The sequence below is a fragment of the Mytilus californianus genome, unplaced genomic scaffold (genome assembly GCF_021869535.1).
Source record: "Mytilus californianus isolate M0D057914Y unplaced genomic scaffold, xbMytCali1.0.p SCAF_4, whole genome shotgun sequence".
NCBI lineage: Eukaryota > Metazoa > Mollusca > Bivalvia > Mytilida > Mytilidae > Mytilus > Mytilus californianus.
The window spans coordinates 39,310,636-39,334,073 of record NW_026262690.1 but is presented as its reverse complement, the minus strand read 5'-3'; the positions used below and the strand labels follow the sequence as shown (position 1 = coordinate 39,334,073).

General features: G+C 32.2%; 1 protein-coding gene and 1 long non-coding RNA gene across 3 annotated transcripts in view; one reads left to right on the top strand and one right to left on the bottom strand.

Annotated features, from left to right (window-relative positions):
- LOC127738023 (uncharacterized) overlaps window positions 1-3,189 on the bottom strand; it is a 160,279-nt gene extending 157,090 nt beyond the window's left edge. The window contains exon 1 of the long non-coding RNA XR_007999918.1: window positions 3,087-3,189. This is a non-coding gene — a long non-coding RNA (uncharacterized LOC127738023). The remainder of the gene's footprint in view (window positions 1-3,086) is intronic.
- The window catches only part of LOC127737998 (low-density lipoprotein receptor-related protein 4-like), a 91,793-nt gene extending 76,239 nt beyond the window's left edge, over window positions 1-15,554 (top strand). For both annotated transcript variants that reach the window (XM_052248984.1, XM_052248983.1), the window contains 2 exons: window positions 8,046-8,151; window positions 13,947-15,554. In XM_052248984.1, coding sequence (XP_052104944.1) covers window positions 8,046-8,151; window positions 13,947-14,127 — 287 coding nt within the window. In that variant the 3' untranslated portion in view covers window positions 14,128-15,554. The remainder of the gene's footprint in view (window positions 1-8,045; window positions 8,152-13,946) is intronic.
- The last annotated feature ends 7,884 nt before the right edge of the window (window positions 15,555-23,438 follow it).

Below are 23,438 nucleotides of genomic sequence, written 5' to 3'. Positions count from 1 at the left end.
TCGATTCATTCATTCATGCATTGTTGCTTGCTGAACGCCTAGTAGTAAATATTGCATACATTATGTTGATGAGAACAAGTTACCGATTAATACCTGTTCTGCAAAGTGAGCAATGATATAGCCAATATATGTTGTATGCGCATTAAAATTATATATGATCATTCAGTCCATTTTCTCTGCAATGTATGCATTTTATCTCTAGGAGGATGCATGAACATAATTATTCTCAAGACACAAAATGCAGATACATATTCATACATAAAAGCACTGCAGAAACACTATTGCTTGCTAACAATGGCCAAATTTTGGTCGTTCAATTAAAATATCAAACAGAACTCATGGATATACGATACATCGCTTTTTGTTTATGGAAATAACATTTCTGACTGTGAATATGTCTTGGGCGAAAAACAGCTACATGAGAAGTACTAGCATTTCTTCGCAAGAGTTACAAGTATGTTTAATACCCGATTTACCCCAAAAAAAAACAAAAGTATTAGTATCAATGATTTCATATTGAAATTATATTCGTTTTGTCATACTCCTTTCGATCATTAAATAATATAGTTTTTGCACTAATTCTTATTCTGTACTTGAATCGTTTTCCTTCATTATATGGTATTTATATAATTATATTGTATTTATATATTTTTTATTTTGACATTTAGCGTGTACAGCTAATACTTGATATAACTAATTGTATAGAAACATTATTAATCTAGCAACATCTAAAAGAAATTTGCAAATAATTTTATAGAACCTTTCTCATCAGTGATTACAGAATTTCCATTAAAGAAAAAGACACCACCCAAACAGGAATCTAACTTGATGTCAATTATGACGATGTTTATTTTGGTTGTACCAGATAATTTTACGAACGATTTCTATACCTATGCAACGTGAAGCTTGAAGAAAAAAAATAAACTATCATGTTGTTGAAAGCCAAAAAAAATAAAAAAAACTCCGAAACAGAACTATATCTGTTTAGTAATTTTACATAACATAAACAGATTGTGATACTGATTCCATTGCGCATATTTTTTTTCTACTATAGCATTCTTCAGGTTTGAAGGAGACTTAAGTTGAAGGAAGTATTGAAAATTGAAACATGACTATCAGAAAAACATTTCTAAAGTCCTCTTTAGAATCATCGGAATGTTAAGGAATTATTATGTTGTATATATTGCCTAGGGGGATATAAGTGAAATTCAATGATGGAGCAGTTTTTAAGAAACTTGGTTTTCAAGGCCCCTTTGCTTATTTGACAAAAATTAAACATTTGAGAAGTTAAAGCTAAGATGTTCTTTCAAAGCAAATGAAGCATAACTTTATAATCCTTTTTCTAAAAATAGCCCGAAAGGCACGACATGTGGTAACGAATATCACGTGCTTAATATGAGAAAAAATAATTGCACACTTTGCTGGAAAAGAATGTGAATTAAATACTATAGATTGGACTATGATATTGGTACTTTTTGATTATTTTAGGTATTGAACGTTCGTACTAGGTTTTGGATTTCTGAATGTTCTGTCCTCGAACATCACAGAATAGAACAAACATTTTTGGTACCGTTTACCATGATTATTATACAAAAAATTAAAAATAAGATATTTTTCGGGAAATAGTTATGCCTTCTTTCATTGTGTAGGCCACAATGACATATTGTTTTTTGTTAGAATGACAGTTAATATTGGGTAAACAAAAATTACTCTATTGCTTATAATTAATATTTTTACTATTTCGCTGTATATACTGTTTACTGTTTACACCAAAAGCTACAATTAAAGTAATAGAACCATCTACGGTTAGAAAGTCAATTGACTCGCTTTTTAGGAAACAGGTAACATTTCATTAATCCTTTGTTTGTTTTAGAAAAACCAATTGTCTCAGTTTTCTTGAGAAAATTATCAAAAGATAAAATTGAATGTTTAACTTTTGCCGCTCAGAACAAATTTTTCATATACAATGATTTTTTGTTCCAAATAAATTTTGTCGGGATAAACAAAGTAAATATTATGGACATTTTGATTTCCTGTTTATAGTATGTGTTCAATATGGATTTGCACTTAAATGTGAATACTGCCAAAAAGTGTATATACATTTTCTCCTGGTGTAAAACATTGTTGGGGGTGTATAGATACCCTGCAAAGTCCGGTCTGTGTTTTTGTTATATGTTTTTTTCTAGTTTGTATCGATCTGATGAGTTAACCCCTGTTCAACTGATATTTATAGTTTGTTCTCATGTTGTGGTATAACACCACTGTCCCAGGTTAGGGGAGGGTTGAGCTCTCACAAACATGTTTAACCTCGCCACATTCTTTATGTGCCTGTCCCAAGTCAGGAGCCTGTATTTCAATGGTTGTCGTTGGTTCATGTCTGTCATATTTGTTTTTCGTAAAATATCTTGTTATAAATTAGGCCGTTAGTTTTCTCAGTTGAATTCTTTGAATTGAATTGGATCTTCCATCACTGTATTGGAAACCTAAACTACATAAGTGTCCTTACAAACAACCCTATATTGCTGGGTCTTCCAATTGCTCCACGAAGCCTCTTTCTACATTATTAACATCAATTTTATCATCAATCAAAGCCAGGCTTCAAAATTATTGTGAAATTACTAGAGATGTCAACTCGGTGAAGGTTTTACTAATCGAGTACTCGTTGGATATACCGAGCGATACTCGAGTACTCGCTCGGAAAAACATATATAAAATAGAAACACAAAACTTAACCCAATTTACAGATTGTGGGGAAGTTGTCTTATGGACGTAAAACCCTCAACATTAATACCTAGGACTAGATAATAGTCCCAGGAATTTTATATCATAATTAATAGCTCATTTACTACATGTACTAACTATGTAAACAGGCAATAATTTAATCAATTAATTAATAAATAACTATAGAAAATTGATTACTAAAACAACAGTATTTGGGAATCGTAAATAAACACATTTATGATCAACAAACGGGTGATGATTAGGACTTTAACCATTCTCTGAGGTCGACACAGGGTGCAACGAATTTGTTCTTATTTAGAAATATTATCTTGTCAACTTTTTCTGGGACAATTCAATTTTTCCACCTTGTTTACGTAACTAACAGTCCTGCTGATGAAAATATTTGCTCTGGCAGTACAGAGATCACCTTGGTAGAATGACTAGGACACGATAAGCTAAAAGGGCAGGCCTTGGAATGGTGCACTTGTTCATAGCGCATGAGGGAGTTTTAAATGACAATTTAACGCAAACATTCGAAGCGTATCATTATTTTGATTGATATTTAATTTTAATAAAAACAATTCTGTAAGAAGGCAACAACATTCTAACAAAAAAAAAAAGATTAGTCGAGTATCATTTTGTTATTCGATACTCGGTACTACCGAGCGATACTCGAGTACTCGAGTACTCGTTGACATTCCTAGAAACTACCTATTCTAGATGTGGCGTGAATCAGATGTGGATACTAAACAAATTCCAAAGATCTTTTAGAGTACATACAATCTAAGACTCTATCATCTTGCAATAGTATTAAAACAATTGACTTTTCTACACTTTACCCAAGTATTCCCTATTCCAAACTAAAAGACAAATTGAAAGAGTTGGCCATGCTATACTCATAAAAAAGAATGGTCAACGTAGATACAATTATCTTGTCTTAGGGAGGAATAAATCCTACTTTGTAAAAAATCACTCTGATTCAAACAAAAAATTCTCTGAAACTGACATTATCAAGATGCTTGATTTCTTGATTAACAACATATTTGTTACGTTAGAAGAAAGCGTTTTTCACGAACAATCGGGATTCCCATGGGAATCAAATGTAAAACTCTTCTTGCCGACTTGTTCCTTTATTCATATGAGGGTGACTTCATACAGGAACTTCTAAGAAGAAAGAAAAAAACTTAGCAGTATCCTCTGACTTTACTTTCCGCTATATATATGGTGTTCTCTCACTAAATAATTCAAAATTTTATGACTATGTTGAACGCATCTATCCCATCGAATTTGAGATAAAAGATACAACAGATACAGTTAAGTCTGTGGATATGTTCCAAATATCGTAACTACAATCCCGTCCCCTTTTCCCCAAATGTGATATACCGATTTAGACTTATTAAGTTTGTACGAACATGAGCAACACGACGGTTGCCCCATGTAGAGCAGGATCTGCCTACCCTTCCGGAGCACCTGAGATCACCCCCAGTTTTTGGTGGGGTTCGTGTTGCTCAGTCTTTAGTTTTCAATGTTGTGTTTTGTGTACTATTGTTTGTCTGTTGGTCTTTTACCTTTTTAGCCATGGCGTTGTCAGTTTATTTTCAACTTATGAGTTTGAATGTCCCTTTGGTATCTTTCGCCTCTCTTTCATATTTTTCATGTCGGGGTCTTTTATAGCCGATTTTACGGAATTGGTTTTTCTCAATGTTGAAGGCCGTACGGTTGCCTATAATTGCTTACATCCACATTTGAACTTTTGGTGGATAGTTGTCTCATTACCAATCATACCACATCTCCTTAATTTTATAAAAACATTAAACAATGTGCGCGGTTCAAAACTGAAATGGTTCATTTTCCAATTGCCGACTGTATTTGAAATTTAAGAGATATGTAGATTTACTCAACTCTTAGGTAGAACAACTCACAAGGCAAATGACACAAACATGAATTATTGTAGTATCTGATAATGACTTGTCTCATTGGCAATCATACTACATATGCTTTTTTTATTTTGCCAGATGTTGCCGTTCTGGTTTTAAAATCAATAAAAAATAAACATACTTTCATGTTAAGTGCCAGTCTTTGTAAGATCAACGAATTTGGAAGAAATTCAAAACATGACCGAAAAAAAACCCCACTGACCTTACCATCCTATTCTGAAGTTACCCTCGTCCTGAGTTAGAAATAGTAGGCCTTTCGTTTCTGCGAGTCTGGTAATTCGATAAATCTCTAAATAACTTTTGGTTAGAATGTTAGCAGATTACGGAGTAAGCTCCCTTTTTTTGGTAATTTCGAGTGCATTTCAACCAAATTATATCTGGAATTACCAGAGCATGAAAAGGAAACGAATGTTATATTCGTGCCCAAGTATACATTTTGAACTTAAATTAATGTAAACTTGAGTGGTTTTTTGTTTGTCATGTTTTCACCACTGCCTAATTCTTAGGCAGATTGGCACTTAATAGCTAACAATAACAATTCAAGAATATTTGAAAGTTTTGTGTCCTCTAGACACCAAGAAACATTGCATTTAAAATTTATAAATGAACGTTAAGCAATTTAAATAAGTAATTTCCTTAATCACTTCTTATAATATATAAATACGAAATTCTTAATCTCATCTTCTTACATTGTTATATGCAATCTTTGTTATTTTTACAATCTATAAAGGAACCTCGGACAGAAAAGGACATGAAATAGTTAATAAATCTATTACCAAGAGTTCTTGGAACAAGTGTAAAATACTAAAACTGGAATAAGTCACTTGATTTTGTATTACAAAAAAGCTAATCAGAGCTAGCAAAATATATTGGATAGCACTGCAAACCACAACAACAACCTATAACCGACTCTTACGAAAACAGAACACTATCAAACACAAACAACAACATAAACCACATCGTTCAGATAGCACTGCTTTGTGACTTAATGGTGTCAGTTTAGACAATAATCATCCTGAATCAGAACGTTTTTTTAAAGTATTATCCAATCCTGAATCCTATCCTGAAACATGGTATTTGTATCTACGTTGGCCATTCTTTTCTATGTAACAAAACTGGACAAATTCTATACATTATGTTTTTAAGTTTACAATGAGGAATACCAGTGTAAAAGGTAAAGACATCCAATATTTTATACTGTTGCAAGATGACAGAGAGATTGTATATACTCTGACGAATCGTTAGAATTTTTAGTATCCATATCTGATTCACACCGCCTCGAAAGACCAAGCAATGTTTTAAGGGCACATATGTAATTTAAGTATCAAGTCACGGGGAAGGAAGATTTTTGGTTGAAATTCCAAAGGAACAATGAACATACCTAGACTTGTTCAAGAATTCCGCTAGTAAGTGTCACGGGAGTATTTGTTGAGTTTACAAGCAAATAGTCAATATCTTATCCTTTTATCAAGCATTCATATAATTTACAAACATAAACGATTTGTTGGGAGCATTATTTCAAGGGGCAGCAATATATATGGGATTGAGCAACGGCATGTGTTTAGCAACATTAAGATCTTTGAAGACAGCTGTAGCATTAGTGTTCATGAACCTTTTAAGGTTTTTAATTGTTAAATTTATTTGCATGAACTATCTCATTATCCGTAACCCATTCGAAAAGAGATTTTACGTTTTTGGCATTATCCTCAACTAAATCCATAAGTATTTAAAATTATGGATTTAAACTTGCAGTATTTATGCCATTTTGGTTAATACATATCACAGAGAAGTGTTGTTGACAATGTTAAGGTCACCAGCCAGAATATATAGATATATATGAATGGGGAACTAGCACAGGTGCAATCAGGAGTTAATGCTTGAAGCCGTTAATTATCATGCAACACATGCTTGCAATAGGTGTAGTAAAAGGATAAGCGATATAATGAACAAACTGATATTTAAAGTAGGAAGGTATTTTCGATTGAACTGATTTATAAAGAAGGATATTGCATAAATTGAAGATTTTGAGACCTTTTTTGGCAATGCAAAGTTTTATCCGTGCCAACGCCAACTGGTCTCAAAAGTCCTTAGCGGGTATATCAAAGATGATAGTATTAAGTTTGTTTTGGTTTTGTAATTTGCATATACTAGTATAAGAGAATAAGGTTTCGAAGGGGGTAGCGGATATACCTATATGCGGATGTGGTGTACCTTACTGTTTCGGTATAAATGACAACAGGTCATTAATATAGACGTCAGAAGTGTAAGTAGATGATGTATAACGACGATGACCATGACTGTGTCTACGTCGAGGGGCAGAGTTGAACATATTTATCACATTCACCAAGATGTAAGAGGGCCAGAAATAATACATATACCATCAATTTTGCCATTGACCTCGGGTGTCGCAGTTCCAAGTTCTCGAATCTAGTATGTTTCCCTTGTCTCCGGAGAGGTGTTCCAGAATGAATATTGTTAGTCCTTCGGTGTAGTCTTTTTCGATGATGCGAAATAGCATAAAAAGAATTAAATGATCAAAATGTTGATATTCACTGACTTTTGCATTGTTTAAATATCTGATCTATGGTCGCATACTTGTTTTGTTTAACCTTCCTTTTGTTTTACCGACATATACCAATCCACACAGGTTACACTCAATCCGTCAAAAAGAGGGACACGTAAAGTTGAGTTAGTAATCAGATCAACGTTACTTCTTTTGAAATACGATTTGTTTAGGTTCAATTACTAGTAAATTGAGCATCTGATTTATTTTATTCATATTACACAGGTGTAACGATATTAATTGTTTTTTATTGGTTGCAGATTCTTTGATGTATGGGATACGCTTCATTGTTAAAGCTTTGTTGACATTTATGACTGGTGTACTCTTTATATAGGTTACAACAAAATCTATTGATACATACCTTTGAATGCATTTGTTTTAACACTATCCATTATCGATATGTATTTCCTAAGTAAAGCAAGTTGTGTCTTATACTTAGATATAATTCGAAAACAGATCATTCAGTTGTTGTTACTTTTAAGTAAAATCAAAACCTAATTTTTGAAAATACATCACTATTTGTTTCCGAAGTCGTCAAAAATTATGCATGTAAGAAACTCCATCAATATTCATTTTCTATCACTATATATTTAATGATTGAAACATTTGCAATAAAACACATGTAAGCAAGCCCTACATCTAATTTGCAACTTTGTGTTTTGCGAATAAAAACTGCAGTCAACATTTTACATCCTAACTATGAAAAGGTTTATGATCTATTTTTTGTAAGACACGGGAAAGCTTTTTTTTTTGTTCCTTTTGCACAGTTTTTTTTTATGTGCGAACTATGAAGTTTGAATAAATGTTTTCCATATATTTTATAGATATAGATCATTCTGGTCTTCCAGTAGCGGGAATTGTAGCCGTTGTTTGTGCCTGTCTAGTACTTGCTGCATGTGGATCCGTTGCTGGAATATATGCATATAGAAGGTATGTATCAACTTATTAAAACATATTTAAGTGTTTGCAGTTTGTGTTTGTGTGAGTAACCTTCATCAGAAATCATGGGAAGCCCAAAACATGAAAACTTTGTTAACATCAAAACCAAATGGACTTAAACAAAACAGCTATTTGAATTTAAACTTCGAGATTTGTTTTGGTTTTTGTATAGTTGAGTTGCTGTCTCATTGACGTGTACTCAGCATGTCCTTTTATTCAAAATAGCATATGGTCAACTTCAAGGGAAAAGTTTACGTAATAACAGGTTACAACATACGCTAAACTTATTCTAGAAGGTTACCAATTCAACACTGATATTAGATCCTTAAATATTGTTTTATTGGTGTAAATATTGATATTTTTATCCGTAAATTAAAATCAAACTAAAAATTACTGTTATGTACATATTTTGTGCTGTTACACCACTGTCTAAGGTAAGGGGGAGGATTTGTCGCCAGCAAATTAGTTTGGCCCCGCCATATTCTGTATGTGCCTGTCCCAAGTCGGGAGCCTGTAATTCAGTGGTTGTCGTTTGTTGCTGTATATCATATTTGTTTTTCGTTCTTTGTTTTATACATCAATCAGGCCGTCAGTTTTTCTCGTTTCTGTTGTTTTACATTTTTGATTTCGGGGTCTTTTATAGCTCACTATGCAGTATGAGTTTTGCTCATTATTGAAGGCCGAAGGATGACCTGTAGTTGTTAACCTCCATGACCTTTGGTTCATGGTGGAGAGTTATCTCATTGGTCATCATAACAAATCTTCTTAATTTTATATAGAATGAATTTCATAACAGTGTGGACACGGACACTTGATATTTAAATGATATCGTGTCGGTAACTGGCTTTCGACAACAAGGACTTCATGCAATTACAGTATGTCAGGGGCTTCTCAATAGGGGATGTACATAATTACTATTTTACACATGTCCATTCAAAAAATTTTTTGCATGAAAGTTTATAGAAATTTGTTTTGAATATATTTATATGCTCACAGCAAAAAGTTTCTTTTGAAAGAATGAGTATATTCAGAGGTGATATCATCAAGTAATCGAGAGAAAAAAAAGTAAGAAAAATTCTTTTCTGGCAATAAGTGAAAAATTAAGTAGGGTGCCAGTTAAAGATAAGTAGTCCATCATGCATTGCAAATCATTCTGTGGATTGGTCAATCGCCAAAATAAAAAAAAATGCTTTATAGGTTAGATAATACTTGGTTATGTTTTAAATGTTCATAAAACATGACCAAGTATTGTCTGACCAATTTAGAACATATTCACACCATCGAGTGACATAACAAAATTAGCCTCTCGTTGCTCATTGTAATAATCAAACTTTGATATTAGCTCACTTTGAATGGTAACATGGTTAGTAAAAGGGATGTAAATAATTTTGTGGTCATTTCAACAAATGGAATGAAAGAGCAATGAGATAGTTTTGTGATAATAAAAAAAGGATAAATTATTCCAAACACGGAGGTTCCTACTGCTACAGGTACAATTTACTTTAGATATCTGGGATTTTTTCATTTTAAAAAGCACACAATTTTATATAAATCATCATCAATGAATTTTAATTAACAATCGTTTCAACATCAGATGCTTGCTTTTTTCATTGATGAATATATTGGGTTTTTTTTTCAAAAACTTTCATTGTTTCTTAAAACATTGAGTTGAAGGTCTCATATACAAATTAGAATAAATTCTACATGTATTTTACCCGCACCCTTGTCCCCTTTTCAATTCTTTTTTTAGGGCGGTTCTATATTTGTTCCATTAAATAACATTTACAATGTTAAAATCTCAACTTAAAATGCTTTTATAGTTCTATTTTCCTTAATTCATTTATAATGATTAGACAAATAACAGTACTCATGATTTTTTTTCTTTTGATCTTTTCCTTTGGAAATTGCCTTGGGGGATTGTACACTTCGTTAGTGCAGTTTTTAAGAGTTCACTCGAATAATCAATTTACAATGAAAAGTCATTCATGTATAGCATTATATAGTGCATGGTAAGCAATGTATTATGAAAAATAGAAGGGAAAATACTGATTTTCCATTGGACAAGAATGGGTGAGTATGTTCTAATTATTTGTTAACACTAACACATGCATTGCCGGGGGCATAATTATGCTAAATAATACATGTCCGTATAAGGAAATGTGCCCGACCTGTTAATTGCAGCTGTTCTGTTGATCTGAAAAACGAATGGACGGATCACAGCAATTTAATTTAGAATTGTACTTATTTTTTTTGAATGGGCGACCATTCCTGATTCACTTGAAATTAGGGAGGGTTGGCTATGCAAGAGGCTTTTGAAATCAGCATGAATAAAATTTGCAAATAAACGTTTATCCAGAATTGTCTCAAATATGCGTCCTCAAATAACAAATACAATAGTTGAGTAAGACCAAATTCATTAGAATTACCTGCTTGATTTGTAGTAAAATAATATAGATCCCGTAACTTTTGTTATACGTGTTCAGGTATAACAAAATCTTAAATAAATATCTATGTTTCCACATTTTGCGCACAAGACCGGATTCAAATGCTTCTTGATATTTTCACGAGTTATTTTTTGTTAGAATGAATTATATTTAAATGTTCACGAAAATCTGATCGTTGGAGTCTTCTATGGGAATTCAAATTTGTTCCGTGCCAAAATATATGCAGCCCAGAGGACTAAAATGATTATTATGAAAGTCCGGGGTTCTTATTACCAACAAAAATAATCTTAGTATGAAAGTTGATCGTAGGTTACTCTACATCAACTCGTACGAATAAATGTTTTCTTATTTTTTAAGGAGCCACAGAACGTTTGTGCAAGAAAAAACATAACGTTTTTTTTCTCGATTACTTGGTGATATCACCTCTGAATATACTCATTCTATCAAAAGAACCTTTTTGCTGTGAGTGTATAGATATATTCAAAACAAATTCCTATAAACTTTCATGCAAAAACTTTTTTGAATGGACATGTGTAAAGATAGTAATTATGTATATCCTCACTGAGAGGCCCCTGACATACTATAATTGCATGAAGTCTTTGTTGTCGACAGCATTTAATTACCATGTGTCCATGTCCACGCTGTTATGAAATTCATTCTATAACAATAAACAGAAGAGGCATTATCTGTCGCAATGCTCAATAGTGCAGTAACATAAGTACCGTTAAATGTTATTATTACAGTCAACATACAACGAAGCAAGTATAAAGGGAAATTGTAATCGATTGAACAACATCTTCAACGTAACTTATTAAAGATATTCCTTTGTTTCCTTATATAACATATCATCAAGTGAAAGTGTAGATCGAATTTTTTAATTAGCGTTATGAAATCTTCCGACATAAAACATAAGAGCAAAATATTTGAAAGCTCGATAATGAAGAACTATACAAAATTAATTTCGGGGAAAATTGTTAACTTAATTAAAAAAAAAATGTTCCATAGAACTTTCTGTCTTATTAAGGATGTAATTAGGAAAAAATGGCCAAGTTTCATGTACTTGAACGACTCGAAGGAATAAGATTTAGTAAGAGTTTATTTATTCCATCCTACCTTCCTTATTTATAACTTTCAACGTAAACAACTTTACACTGCATTTGTACTTGTCACGAGTCCTCACGACGAGTGCATCTAGTTAAGGAAGTGTAAAGTCTTATAGGGCAAATAGATTCATGTCTATTTTATTTGGGGTATGAGTGTCTTGAACCTTAGTTAGTTTTAAATGTTGTTTGGGTTTTTTTTTTTGCATTTTTATTGCATTTTGCCTAAAGGTATATTGTTCACAGATTAGATAAACAAATTTATACTTTATACGATATTTTATGGGAGTGTACTTGTAAATGACTTTTGAAATGATTCATTATAAGTGTTATGGTTTATATGCATCGATATGTTTGAACTAAAAACGGCTCATTAATATAATATAATACTAATGTTCAGTTAAGATTGTAAGTCCAGGTATAAAATATAATGTAGTATAATGATGTTCAGGTACACTATGATAAGTCTACGTATCAAATTCAAAGTAGAATACTGAGGTGAAGGTTTTATATCATTCAGAATATAAAACATAAGGTAGTATACTGATGTTCAGGTAACATATCGTAAGTCCATGTCTGAAACATGAGGTAGTAACTTTACTGATGTTCAGGTATCACATCGTAAGTTCAGGTATGAAACATAAGGTTGTTTTCTGGAGTTCAGGTAACAAAACGTAAGTAATGGATAAAACACAGGTAGTATACAGATCTTCTGGTAACACATCGTAAGCCTAGGCATAAAACATAACGTAGTTAGTATACTGATGATCAGGTAACGTCTTAAGTCTTTGTATAAAACGTAAGAAGTATAGTGATGTTCAGGTTACAAATCCAAAGTTCACATATATGGATGATTTTAGCTTCCCAATTATAAACTTTCCATTTCTAGCAACTTTCCAGCAGTGCCTGCTTATGGTGTAAATATCTCCCAGTTGATATATATTCCTTATCACGGTGCCTACCATGATTTTCTTGATGAAGGTTGCTTCTTACAAGGAAGTTATGGAACCTAGGGTTCCAAATGATGAAATTGAATTAATTCCTTCGGAAGTTTTATAGACCCCATTGCAGATGACCACGGATATGTTCCAATTGTCGGTAGCGTGATCCGTCTTCTTCGCCTCGATTGTGACATCACCGAATGTGACTTATCACCGAATTTTTACATAAATGAGAAACACGACGGGTGCCACATGTGAAGTAGGAATTGCTTACACCTCCGGAGCATTCTGGTTCACACCCGGTGTTTGGTAGAATTCGTGTTGCTCAATCTTTCTGCAAATGAAGTGTTGTTTTAGATTTTTTCATATTTTCGTCATTTTTGTCTATTGTTATGGCGTTGTCCACTTTGTTTTATACGAATTTTCAGGTTTGAATGTCACCTTGGTATCTTCAGCCTTTTTTTATATAACACAAAAGGTAGTATACTGATGTTCAGGTAACACATTGTATGTCTGGTATAAAACATAAGGTACTAGGTATACTGATGTTCAGGAAACACATCTTGTATTCAAATATAAAACATACGGTAGTACGTATACTGATGTTCAGGTAACATATCGTAAGTCAGGTACAAAATATAAGGTAGTAAGTATACTGATGTTTAGATAACATATCGTATATTCAAATATAAAACATACAGTAGTAAGCATACTGATATTCAGATAACATATCGTAAGTTCAAATATAAAACATATGGTAGTAGGTTTACTGATGTTCAGGTAACACATCGTAATTCAAGTATAAGATATAGAGTAGCAAGTATACTCATGTTCAGGTAACATAACGTATACTCAAATATAAAGCATACAGTAGTAAGTAACTGATGTTCAGGTAACATATCGTATATACAAATATAAAATATACGGTAGTAGGTATACTGATGCTCAGGTAACACATCGTATATACATATATAAAACATACGGTAAAAAGTATAAGTATATTGATGTTCAGGTACATAAAGTAATTCCAGATATCAACAGACCAATATGTGGGATATTTGATGCACCGTGTTATCTGGTCAAAATTATCTTTTACATTTGCTAAGACCATTGGCGAACTTTTATAGAAAACACTTGCTGCTAACTGAGAAACTGGAATACATAGGAATTAGAATAGATAGATAACATTAATTATTTAAATCAGTAATAGTTATTTTGAAAGATATTTCAAACTAACTATGTCATACGTGTTTTTTTTATAGATGCCCCTTATACTGTTTAAAGCTTTCTTTTAATTTCAGATGGCGTTCCCCATTTATTCCACACAATCGATTAATAGAGGACAGTCAAGTTGATACCTTTTATAGAATAACTTTTCCAGATAAAAATAACCGAGACGAACCAGGTTTAGATTCCAATTTTGACTCAGGAATAGAGAATCCATCTTACGACAAAATGGAAGAACAAATTTTGAAAAACTAATATCATTTTTATTTCATTCAAACTAACAAGAACTTAATCTTTATTTCAAATTGGTCAATCTAGGGATTGGATTTGTAATAAAGAAATTGACCGAAAACCTGTAATTGGCGACATTACAAAGCAACATGTGAAAACTTGTGATACAAAATATTTTGTTTCCTCTTTTTTCTTACTTTTTTAAACGCCTTTGTTTAGAGTATGAGTATTTCGAAAAGTTAATGCACTCACATACATGTTTAATCCCACAGCTTTCTTTTTGTGCCCATCAAGAGGAAGGAGCCTGTGATCAATATGTTGTTGTCGGTTACTGTCTACCATTATTGCTTTTGTTCAATAAGGCCGTTTGTTTTCTCTTTTGAATATTTTCAAATTTTGTAATCCTATTTAGGAAAACAAACTTTTCTTTTTTATTTGACCCAAGTACAATGATTTAAGACATAATTACTTGACTACATTCATTCAATCGTTGATAACAATGTTGGCATAAATGTTGACTTAATACTATTTTGAAATAGATTATTTTCCTATGATTATTAACTTTGTTATTTTGCAATCTGTTCAGAAGTTTATCAGTGCGACTTATCGCTTTGTTTAAAAAAGACTTTTTGGTGCGCAACTTTTGTCTCTCTTTTTTTTCTTAAAAGTTATTTCATGTATTCCAAAAGTATGCTTAAACACTCTTCCAAACCTTATTGCTTATATATTTCTAATAACATATACATGGGTTTGATATTTACATGTCTCGGGTACCTGAGTAACTGATGATGTATTGCCTACACACATGAATATAACATACATTTTGTACTTAACACTGTAAGCACGTACTTGTAGAGCTTTCATAGGCTGTGCCTTTTGCTCAATACTTTTCATATCCTTATGAATAAAATGTATTTCAAATATTTTGTGATCCCCTGATCTTTTAAAGCTTACTATAGGGTTTGGATTTTTCTCATAGTTGAAAGTCGTGCTGTGACCTGTAATTGATCACATCTTTGTCTATAAATGGATCTTTATGTTACGGATAATTGTATGAACGGCAAGCATATCACATCTATGTATTCTTATATGGAAAATTGAAGTAGTACAATGTGATTCTTGTCTGTTCAACTTTTGACCCGAGTTTTTAATATTTTTTAAATACAGTTCTTTGTTAAATATAACACCAAGTTAAATCTAAAGAAATCAAGGATTGAAATTCTGTAGTTCAACGTTATTTTATATTATGTAACACAATTTTGAATTTTATCTGAATGTTCATTTGTTTCAAAGGTAAGAATTAATTACACTTTATCAGATGCTATAAACATGTTTTTGTCGATATATATACTTATTATTTAGTACAACTATAACGGGTACGTGACAGATATCACATAGTTTTATAGTCATATGATCCTTCAAATTGAATAAAAAAAGATGAATATGTTTTATATACTTGAATGGGTATGATTATAGAACACATAGACTTTCTTCTAAAAGAAAAATCTTTATCTTACCGAATCTTCAGAAATGTTCTGCTATTTCTCTTGCTCTTACAACCACACAGCCCAAGTGCGAAAGAAAACACTTGATGAAAGACAATTAAACAAACCTGGAAAAAAGGCAGTATTTACTGATTCTGACGGGAAAATCATTTAACAACTGTTATAACAAATTGTAATTAACAAATGGGAAGAAAGGGAAAATATAAAAAAAGACAAATAACATCATCTACCATTTCAATTACTTTTCACGTGCTTCATAATTCTGTGTTGATTTTTTTTATCAATTTCATGATCGGTAAACTTCGGCAACCGACCACGAAAGTTATTAAGAATCCAAAGTTTTCGATCAAAATTCATCAGACGAAATTTTGTTCTCGATTATATGCTATTGTATCGTAATAAATATAAATTTGCACCTAATCAAGTACATATGATGCATGCCTTGATTTAATGAACTATATAATTACTAGAAACTCGCTTTATGTGACTTTTAAAAGGAGCGTTGACCATTCAAACATACTTGATTATATATGAAAATGTAATATCTTACCTGATTATCTCGAAAATGTACAGTTTACATTAATCTCACCCTTAAAAAGGGAAACTTAAACAAAAAAAGGAGAAATAAGGATTCTATCACCGCATTAAATGTAGAACGATAGTTCTCCTCTAGAGACAGTTAAAATCACGGGAATCATACTTTAAGACCGCAATTTCCCTTGGTCAAAATTTTAACCGCGGTCTAGAGCTATGTTAAATCTTAATCACCCAAATGGTTTAACGAACGGTTGGATTTGACCACAGATGGACAACGGAAAATGAGCCTCGAGTTCAATTGGTACTCATGGTTACGATATTTTGTTATAAGTTAAATTCCAACACATGGAATAACATCTATTTCCACAAATGGCTTTCGTCTGGGAGAACATGATTTATTTATGAGTTGAAATTGGCTTTGAACTAGCATTTAGTAACAGCGGGTACTCTTATATCGGTGTTTTTATGTTAGTTTTTTGTGCTTCTTACCGTTCTTTTGAGTTAAGCCAATTGCAACTGATTTTTACAGTTTGTTCTTATGTTGTGCTGTTACAGGTTAGGAGAGGGTTGAGTGGTCACAAACCTGTCTAATCCCGCCAGATTATGTATGTGTCTGTCCCAAGTCAGGAGCTGTAGTTCAGGGGTTGTTGTTGGTTCATACAGTATGGAGTTTTCTCATTGTTGAAGGCCGTACGTACGGTGGCCTAATATTGCTGATAACCACTTCATTTGAACTCTGGTGGATAGTTGTCTCATTGGCAATCATACCACATGAAGTTTTAAAGAGAAATAAAATAACTTTTAAGATAAAATTAAAACATTTAGTATTTGTGTATAAAATTTATTTCTGACGAAGAATATTTTGGCTTTTGCTACTTTTTAACAATTGTTAGTTTTTCAATTTACAAAGCGTATTACATATCTGATCAAAAGACAAAAAATGTCAATGTTTTTTATTTAACATTTGAACAATGACTGATATTATTGAATATATATTTGATGTAATGTGAATTTTACAACTAATTACTGCCCTGAGTAATTAGTTGAATGTTACAGGGAACATATGGAGGAGCTTGAACTCCTGAAAGATATTGTAACAAGTCAGTAATTGAAATCAATATTAAAAAAAATCATACCACATCTCCTTTTTTTTACAAAAAAGCGGCGAATTTCACCTTGGAGAAATGTAACACATACACAAGCATATTTTTCAACCCTGTATACCACCATTCTTCATGTCAAATTGAAAAATCGTCTAAAAGAAATAATTCATAATGCTATTTAATATAAAAATTGTAGCATACGCTATGAGTTTATTACTTTGGGATACCATACGTCATATTTTGTTAAAAGTAAACTAAAAGGTAAAACATGCTACACAGAGGAACAAGTGATCAGTATGCTGGAGTTTCTTATTGACAACATATTTGGGAACGAACTGTGCGCTTCTCCTTCCAAAAAAAGGAGAAACATTCATAAATAATAAAATAGTACTCTATTACATGTGTCCCGATCGTGACCTCGATATGTAATCAGCGCAAAATCATGTAGCATGTGACAAATAAGTATATTAAATCCATTTTAGTTGTGTTTTTTTTTATTGTCCATACGTTTCTTTTATATTACTTTTTATTAATCTATTAAATGACGGTGAGTGACAATTTTGTTGAAAACAAATGTATAAAAACACGATTTTTGTTCTTGATTTTAGCTCTAGTTCTTCTTATAGCCACTAATTTGCAGTTTAGGTTGTGAAATGAATTATTATCACTATTTATTTCTATTAATCACTCGGACAAAGTATGATTGTGATCGAGTTACAGACCAATTACCGTCAGATTTCACAGATGTTCTGTATCATATATATAGTTTAGTACTCAGTATATAGGCAGGCATTGCTGCAATAATTTCTTAACGATATAATAACTTGAAAATCTTTTCTTATGACTTTTAAAAGAAGCGTTAACCATTCTAATATACTTAATTATGTATGAAAATATAATATCTTTCTTAACATGTTTACTAAAGCTGCACATTTTGCAGTTGATATAGAAAGTAACAGGGTATGACAAGTTGACCGGATTAACTCAAAAATGTACAGTTAACGTTAATCTCAACACAAAAGAGGAAAATCATTCAAAAATAAAATAACACTCTATATCTTTTATGTGTCGCTTTTCGTGATAAACCTTCATTAGGAATGCTCGAAAAAAACATTCGAAAGCAAAAGATGAATATGTAATCAGTTTTGAATTCTTGATAGTCAAACAAATAGGAGAAATTAACATTCTATCACTACATCAAGTGTTGTGTGATGCTTCTCCTATAGAGACATTGACAATTTTTAAAAGTGGGATGCGAAGCTTGTCGAGAATTATGATATTAAAATTTCACTTTCGTGAGAGGAAAAATATCAAAATTTGGGCTGCTAATAACTTTAAAAATTTGTTGCCGAAGTGTACCGATCGTGACCTTGATGAGGAATCAACACAGAATCTTGAAGCAATGGCAAGTAAGTGAGAAAATAAAGCGATTTGTATTTATTTATTTTATATTGTCCATGCGTTTCCATTTGAAAATTTAACTTTGGTAAATGATTTGGTGTATTAAAAATTTTTCTCTCAGAAGGAATTTATACTGTCTACATTTCACGTTTGTTTATAAATGATACCGTAAATTGGGTTATTTTGGTTGTAGTTTTATTTTGGTTTATTTGGTGCCTCCAATGAAAGTGCCAAAATTAAACACGCGAAAATAAAGCAAACACTAAAAATTGAAACTCCAAAATCGCGTACTGGTACGACAATGACGTAATGTTAATTGTTTGGGGAAATATTTTATGTTATATCTTCCGTATGTTTCCTACAATTCTATACACCTCCAAATCTGAAAATAAATACCTGGTATAATTTGACAACAACACTATATAATTTTTACTTAATTGTCAATTTTCTGAAATTGTAAAAAAAAACACAACATGGATTTTTATTCACACGTCATAATATGACAAACATATGCTGATTAGACACCGTTATTAGTAATTAGAATATCAGAACTCCTTGTTATCCTTTATCTTCAATTAATTAACATGTACTGCCAGAGGCATAAGGATTAAAATTTTAATCCTTGATCGTCAATAGATTAACATGTACTGCAATAGAGACGATTCAAATTCATTTCATATGACATTTGTAAAAAATAAATAATCTATTTAAAAAGTGATTTAATGTTTAATATCTTCTTTCATACATTATTTTCTTTCACCTTTGAACCACGATATACGGAATTATTTGCAATAACATCTGTATCGGATTCCTTCTTTAAGTAATAACTTTGTCGTGTTTCTAGTTTGAGAAATTCAATGATATTTTGTCAATAAAGGCAAATAAGAATGAGCTTGCTCACTACTGTTGTTCCAAAATTAAACATATCAAATCAAAAGCACCAAGTCTACCATCTATGCCCGAGAAAACACATCAAAATGATGTTGGGCTTATTATCTGCATCACTTAGGAAATACCATAAATACAAATTAAACTGTCATTTCGATTAAAATTTGTAAGTTGACAGAAACCACATGTTTTGTTAACCTGATTCTGAAGTGATAACTGTTGGATAAATTAATTAGTAGTAAATACACAGTAAATACACAGCACTGATCCTTAATTGTGTCTATTTAATTGATTATGTGTTTAGTTTATATAAAGAAAGGTTTATTTGTGTGAAGCTGAAGAAGAATATAAAAGTCATATAACAGAGAAAAAAACAACCACTTTCATGTGTTTGATTGACATATTTTTATATCATATGTACATGTAAATTATAACTAGATATTAAAATATGTACTGCAACAGGAACAAACAATGTAATTGAATTATTATTCATAATCTCATAAAGATATATATACATATATATATGGCATAAAAAAATTAACAGTAATTAGGCCATATTTTCCTTTAAATAAAAAGGTCAAAATTGTTTTAAGTCAAAATGAAAAGATTGATTGATTGCGTAATTTAATGTGCCTATTGTCCAGCAACACATATTACTGTTTTTACATTTTTTTGTTTTAAATTTAACACCAGCGAATTCTATTGTCACAAGTTCCACTGTGTCAGTGATATGTTTTGGTACAGATTTAATTTTAATTCCTGTAATAAATTCACCAATGCTTGCTGCATTCCTTTTGCTGATTGCGTAATTTAATGTGCTTATTGTCCAGCACCACATATTACATTCATATTAAGTATAAATACATCTTAATGTACATGAACCATTGAAATAAATACCCAACCAATACTAAAAATGTTTTCAAAATTTTGGGAATCTCCTGTTGCTGACAAAAATGCAAATTATTATATTGTAATAAAAAGAAATATTGATAATTCTATGTAAAGGCAATACATAAGATCTTGCATTCTAACATGTTTTTTAGTTTTATTCTTCTATGTAGATCCACTAAATTAAAAAAAAAAGTTTCATATCTGTAACAATTATCCTAAAAGTATATAATGACAGTTTGAAGTAAATATACGGTATGGCTTTATCATTATGCAAATGAACGAACTATTCAGGAAAGGTCCATTCTTCATCTAGTGCAATGAACTTTCAAAGCAACTGACTACTTGGATTTGACAGGCGTAGATGTGGCCATTCTCTTTCTTCTTCTTCCTTTTTGTGGTGTGTCTTCCATACGCCTCTTTTGTCCAATTATTTCACTTACATTCCCTTTACTGTCAGGGCCAAAGTAATATTCTACTTCGTTGTCTTCGGTCTTACGTAGACAGTCTTTTCCTAGGAAGTTTGGTAATAAATCCATAGGGTTTCCAGCAGTATATAGATAGTCAATTTGCAGGTTAATTATATCTGCAATCCTTTCAATTGCTGACTCAGGTGGCAACCACAACTGTCCGCTTCTCAAAGATCTGCTGTATACGAGCTCAGTGTTCTGTTTTTGGTGTTTACTAAGCATAGTTGCCTTTCGCACATCATCAAAGGAAATCTCTGAGTTCATGGTCTTTGGACAATATAAGTTCTTCATAAATATCTTATAGGTTGGAGTATCAATTTGGTAGATGTTTCTGTTATCCTTTCGAAGTCAATTTGTTCGGAAGAAATCATTATTAAGGAACAAATTAAGCATTTTCTGATGAGAAATTCCATAAAATTTGGGAATAAAATCATTCCCACCCATGCAAAGTACAATAGAAATTTTCTTTGCAATGTCAACATCTTCAAAATGGTTGTGAAAGAATTCTATTAAAGACATATTGTAAACATCAATCTTTTTGTTTGGTTTCTGTATTACAACAAATACTGGGTGGCTATATTTCCCTTGTGCAATGGGCCAGTTGTCTGAAAGTGCAAACATATGAATCGGAATGGCATCTTTATCTCCTGATGTCACGATGCTACATGCTGCTTTTGAAGGAGAAAGCCCTGCTTTGCACATACACAACCAGTCAACCTGAGACATTTTAGCTTCACCTTTTCTTTGGTGTATGTCATTTAGATCTTGTATAATTGGCTTAGGACAAGTTTTCTTAAATGAGCATCGCATTGGTATAGTATAGTTTTGACATTTGCATTTTACACTATGTTCACATGGAACCACCTTCATATTCAATTCACTGTCAATATCGAGAATAAAATCAGCCCCTATTTCAAGTTGATTCGCATTAGCAGCCAAATAAGTACTCATAATGGTCTTTCCTTCTCTGGTAGTCACAATATCTTCTTTTCGAAATTGATCCTGGTTTATCATGTCATGAGATGTTCTCAGATGAGCAATGGTTGTTTTTGCTTTTAAAGTTCTCTGTTGGTGTGTAGCTGCCTTGAAGGTATCTGGCGTAAAGGAATATTTTTCCTCACAAAGTATAATTCTTTCTGCTGCTGGGAATTGTCGAAGGATTGGTTTTATAACTGCATTTTGAACATACTTTATAGACTGTGTGCCTGAGGTAACCTTTGTTTTGAATTTAACACCAGCGATTTCTATTGTCACAAGTTCCACTGTGTCAGTGATATGTTTTGGTACAGATTTAATATTAAGCGAAATAAGATTTTGTTGGCATTTTAATTCCTGTAATAAATTCACCAATGCTTGCTGCATTCCTTTTGACTTCATAACCTTTGGCTTTGTACAGTCTGGTTTAACCAATGCTTGGCACATATTCATTTCAGAACTAAGAAAACTTGCCCTCTGCATTTCTCTTTTTAGTAATGCTTTTCTGTTTTCCTCCTTCACTTGACGTTCAGTCTTGGTTTGAAGTGTCACTTTTTCAGTAGTTCTTTTGATTGTGACTCCTTTTGAACGTTTTCCCCTTCGGACAAAAGAGACCGGTCCACTAGTTTCATTAAGTTCAGGTATGTCATCCATAGTCATTCCTAGGAAGCTATTGTTTGCTAGATAGCGTTTTATCAGGTATTTTCCTATATCTGATGTTGTATTATCTAATACACATGGTGACATTATAAGTTTTTCTGAAGTGTAAACATTTTCCGGATAATTATTCTCTTCTAAACACAAACCATTGCGTCGAAGTATTAGAGCAACCGTTGGAATAATATGATGCAGGTCGGTTTCTGATAATGCCCAGTCCACATTTGAGTCTTCTTTGGAGTTTGTATGACTCTTTGATCTTATTTGATGAGTTTCATTGAAAGAATCTATTAGTGACATACGACCTATAACAGATGTCATTGATCATCCTGATCTGAATCCTCTGAGGACATCTTGATGATCCATCTCTCTTTTAGAATCACAGGCAAAATTTACCAAGCTGTTCCCGATAGGTGTGGAGTAGAGTGCTTTCTTGAGACACTGATGGAAATGTCCTGCACTGTAATGTTGAATAAGTAACTGAGCACAATATGGGCCATAAGAAGATGCACCATTCAGAAATGTGAAGGGAAGGGACCTTTTTACAGCTCCAAGAAGTAAATTGTAGCCTGTATTTCCACCCAATCTTTCTGAAAGGTAGACAGCAACAACTTCATCACAGTGTTGCATCATGTCTGCATGCAGAGCAAATGTGCAATTTTGAGTTATCCCAGTATTCATAAAATCCTGAAACTTACTACTCCATAAACTAGAAGTTTCTTCAATTTTCCCTTCTTCTAGCATATCAATGACAGCTAGTGCTTCCTCCTGCTTTAAACTTTGTAGAAATCTGCAGATAAATGATATGTGAAAAGACAATGAGAGTCGGCGGACACATTTCGTTGCAACATCTATGTGATCCATGGTAATTAATTTCGGCCATTCCTTTTTCTCTTCATCACACATGTACA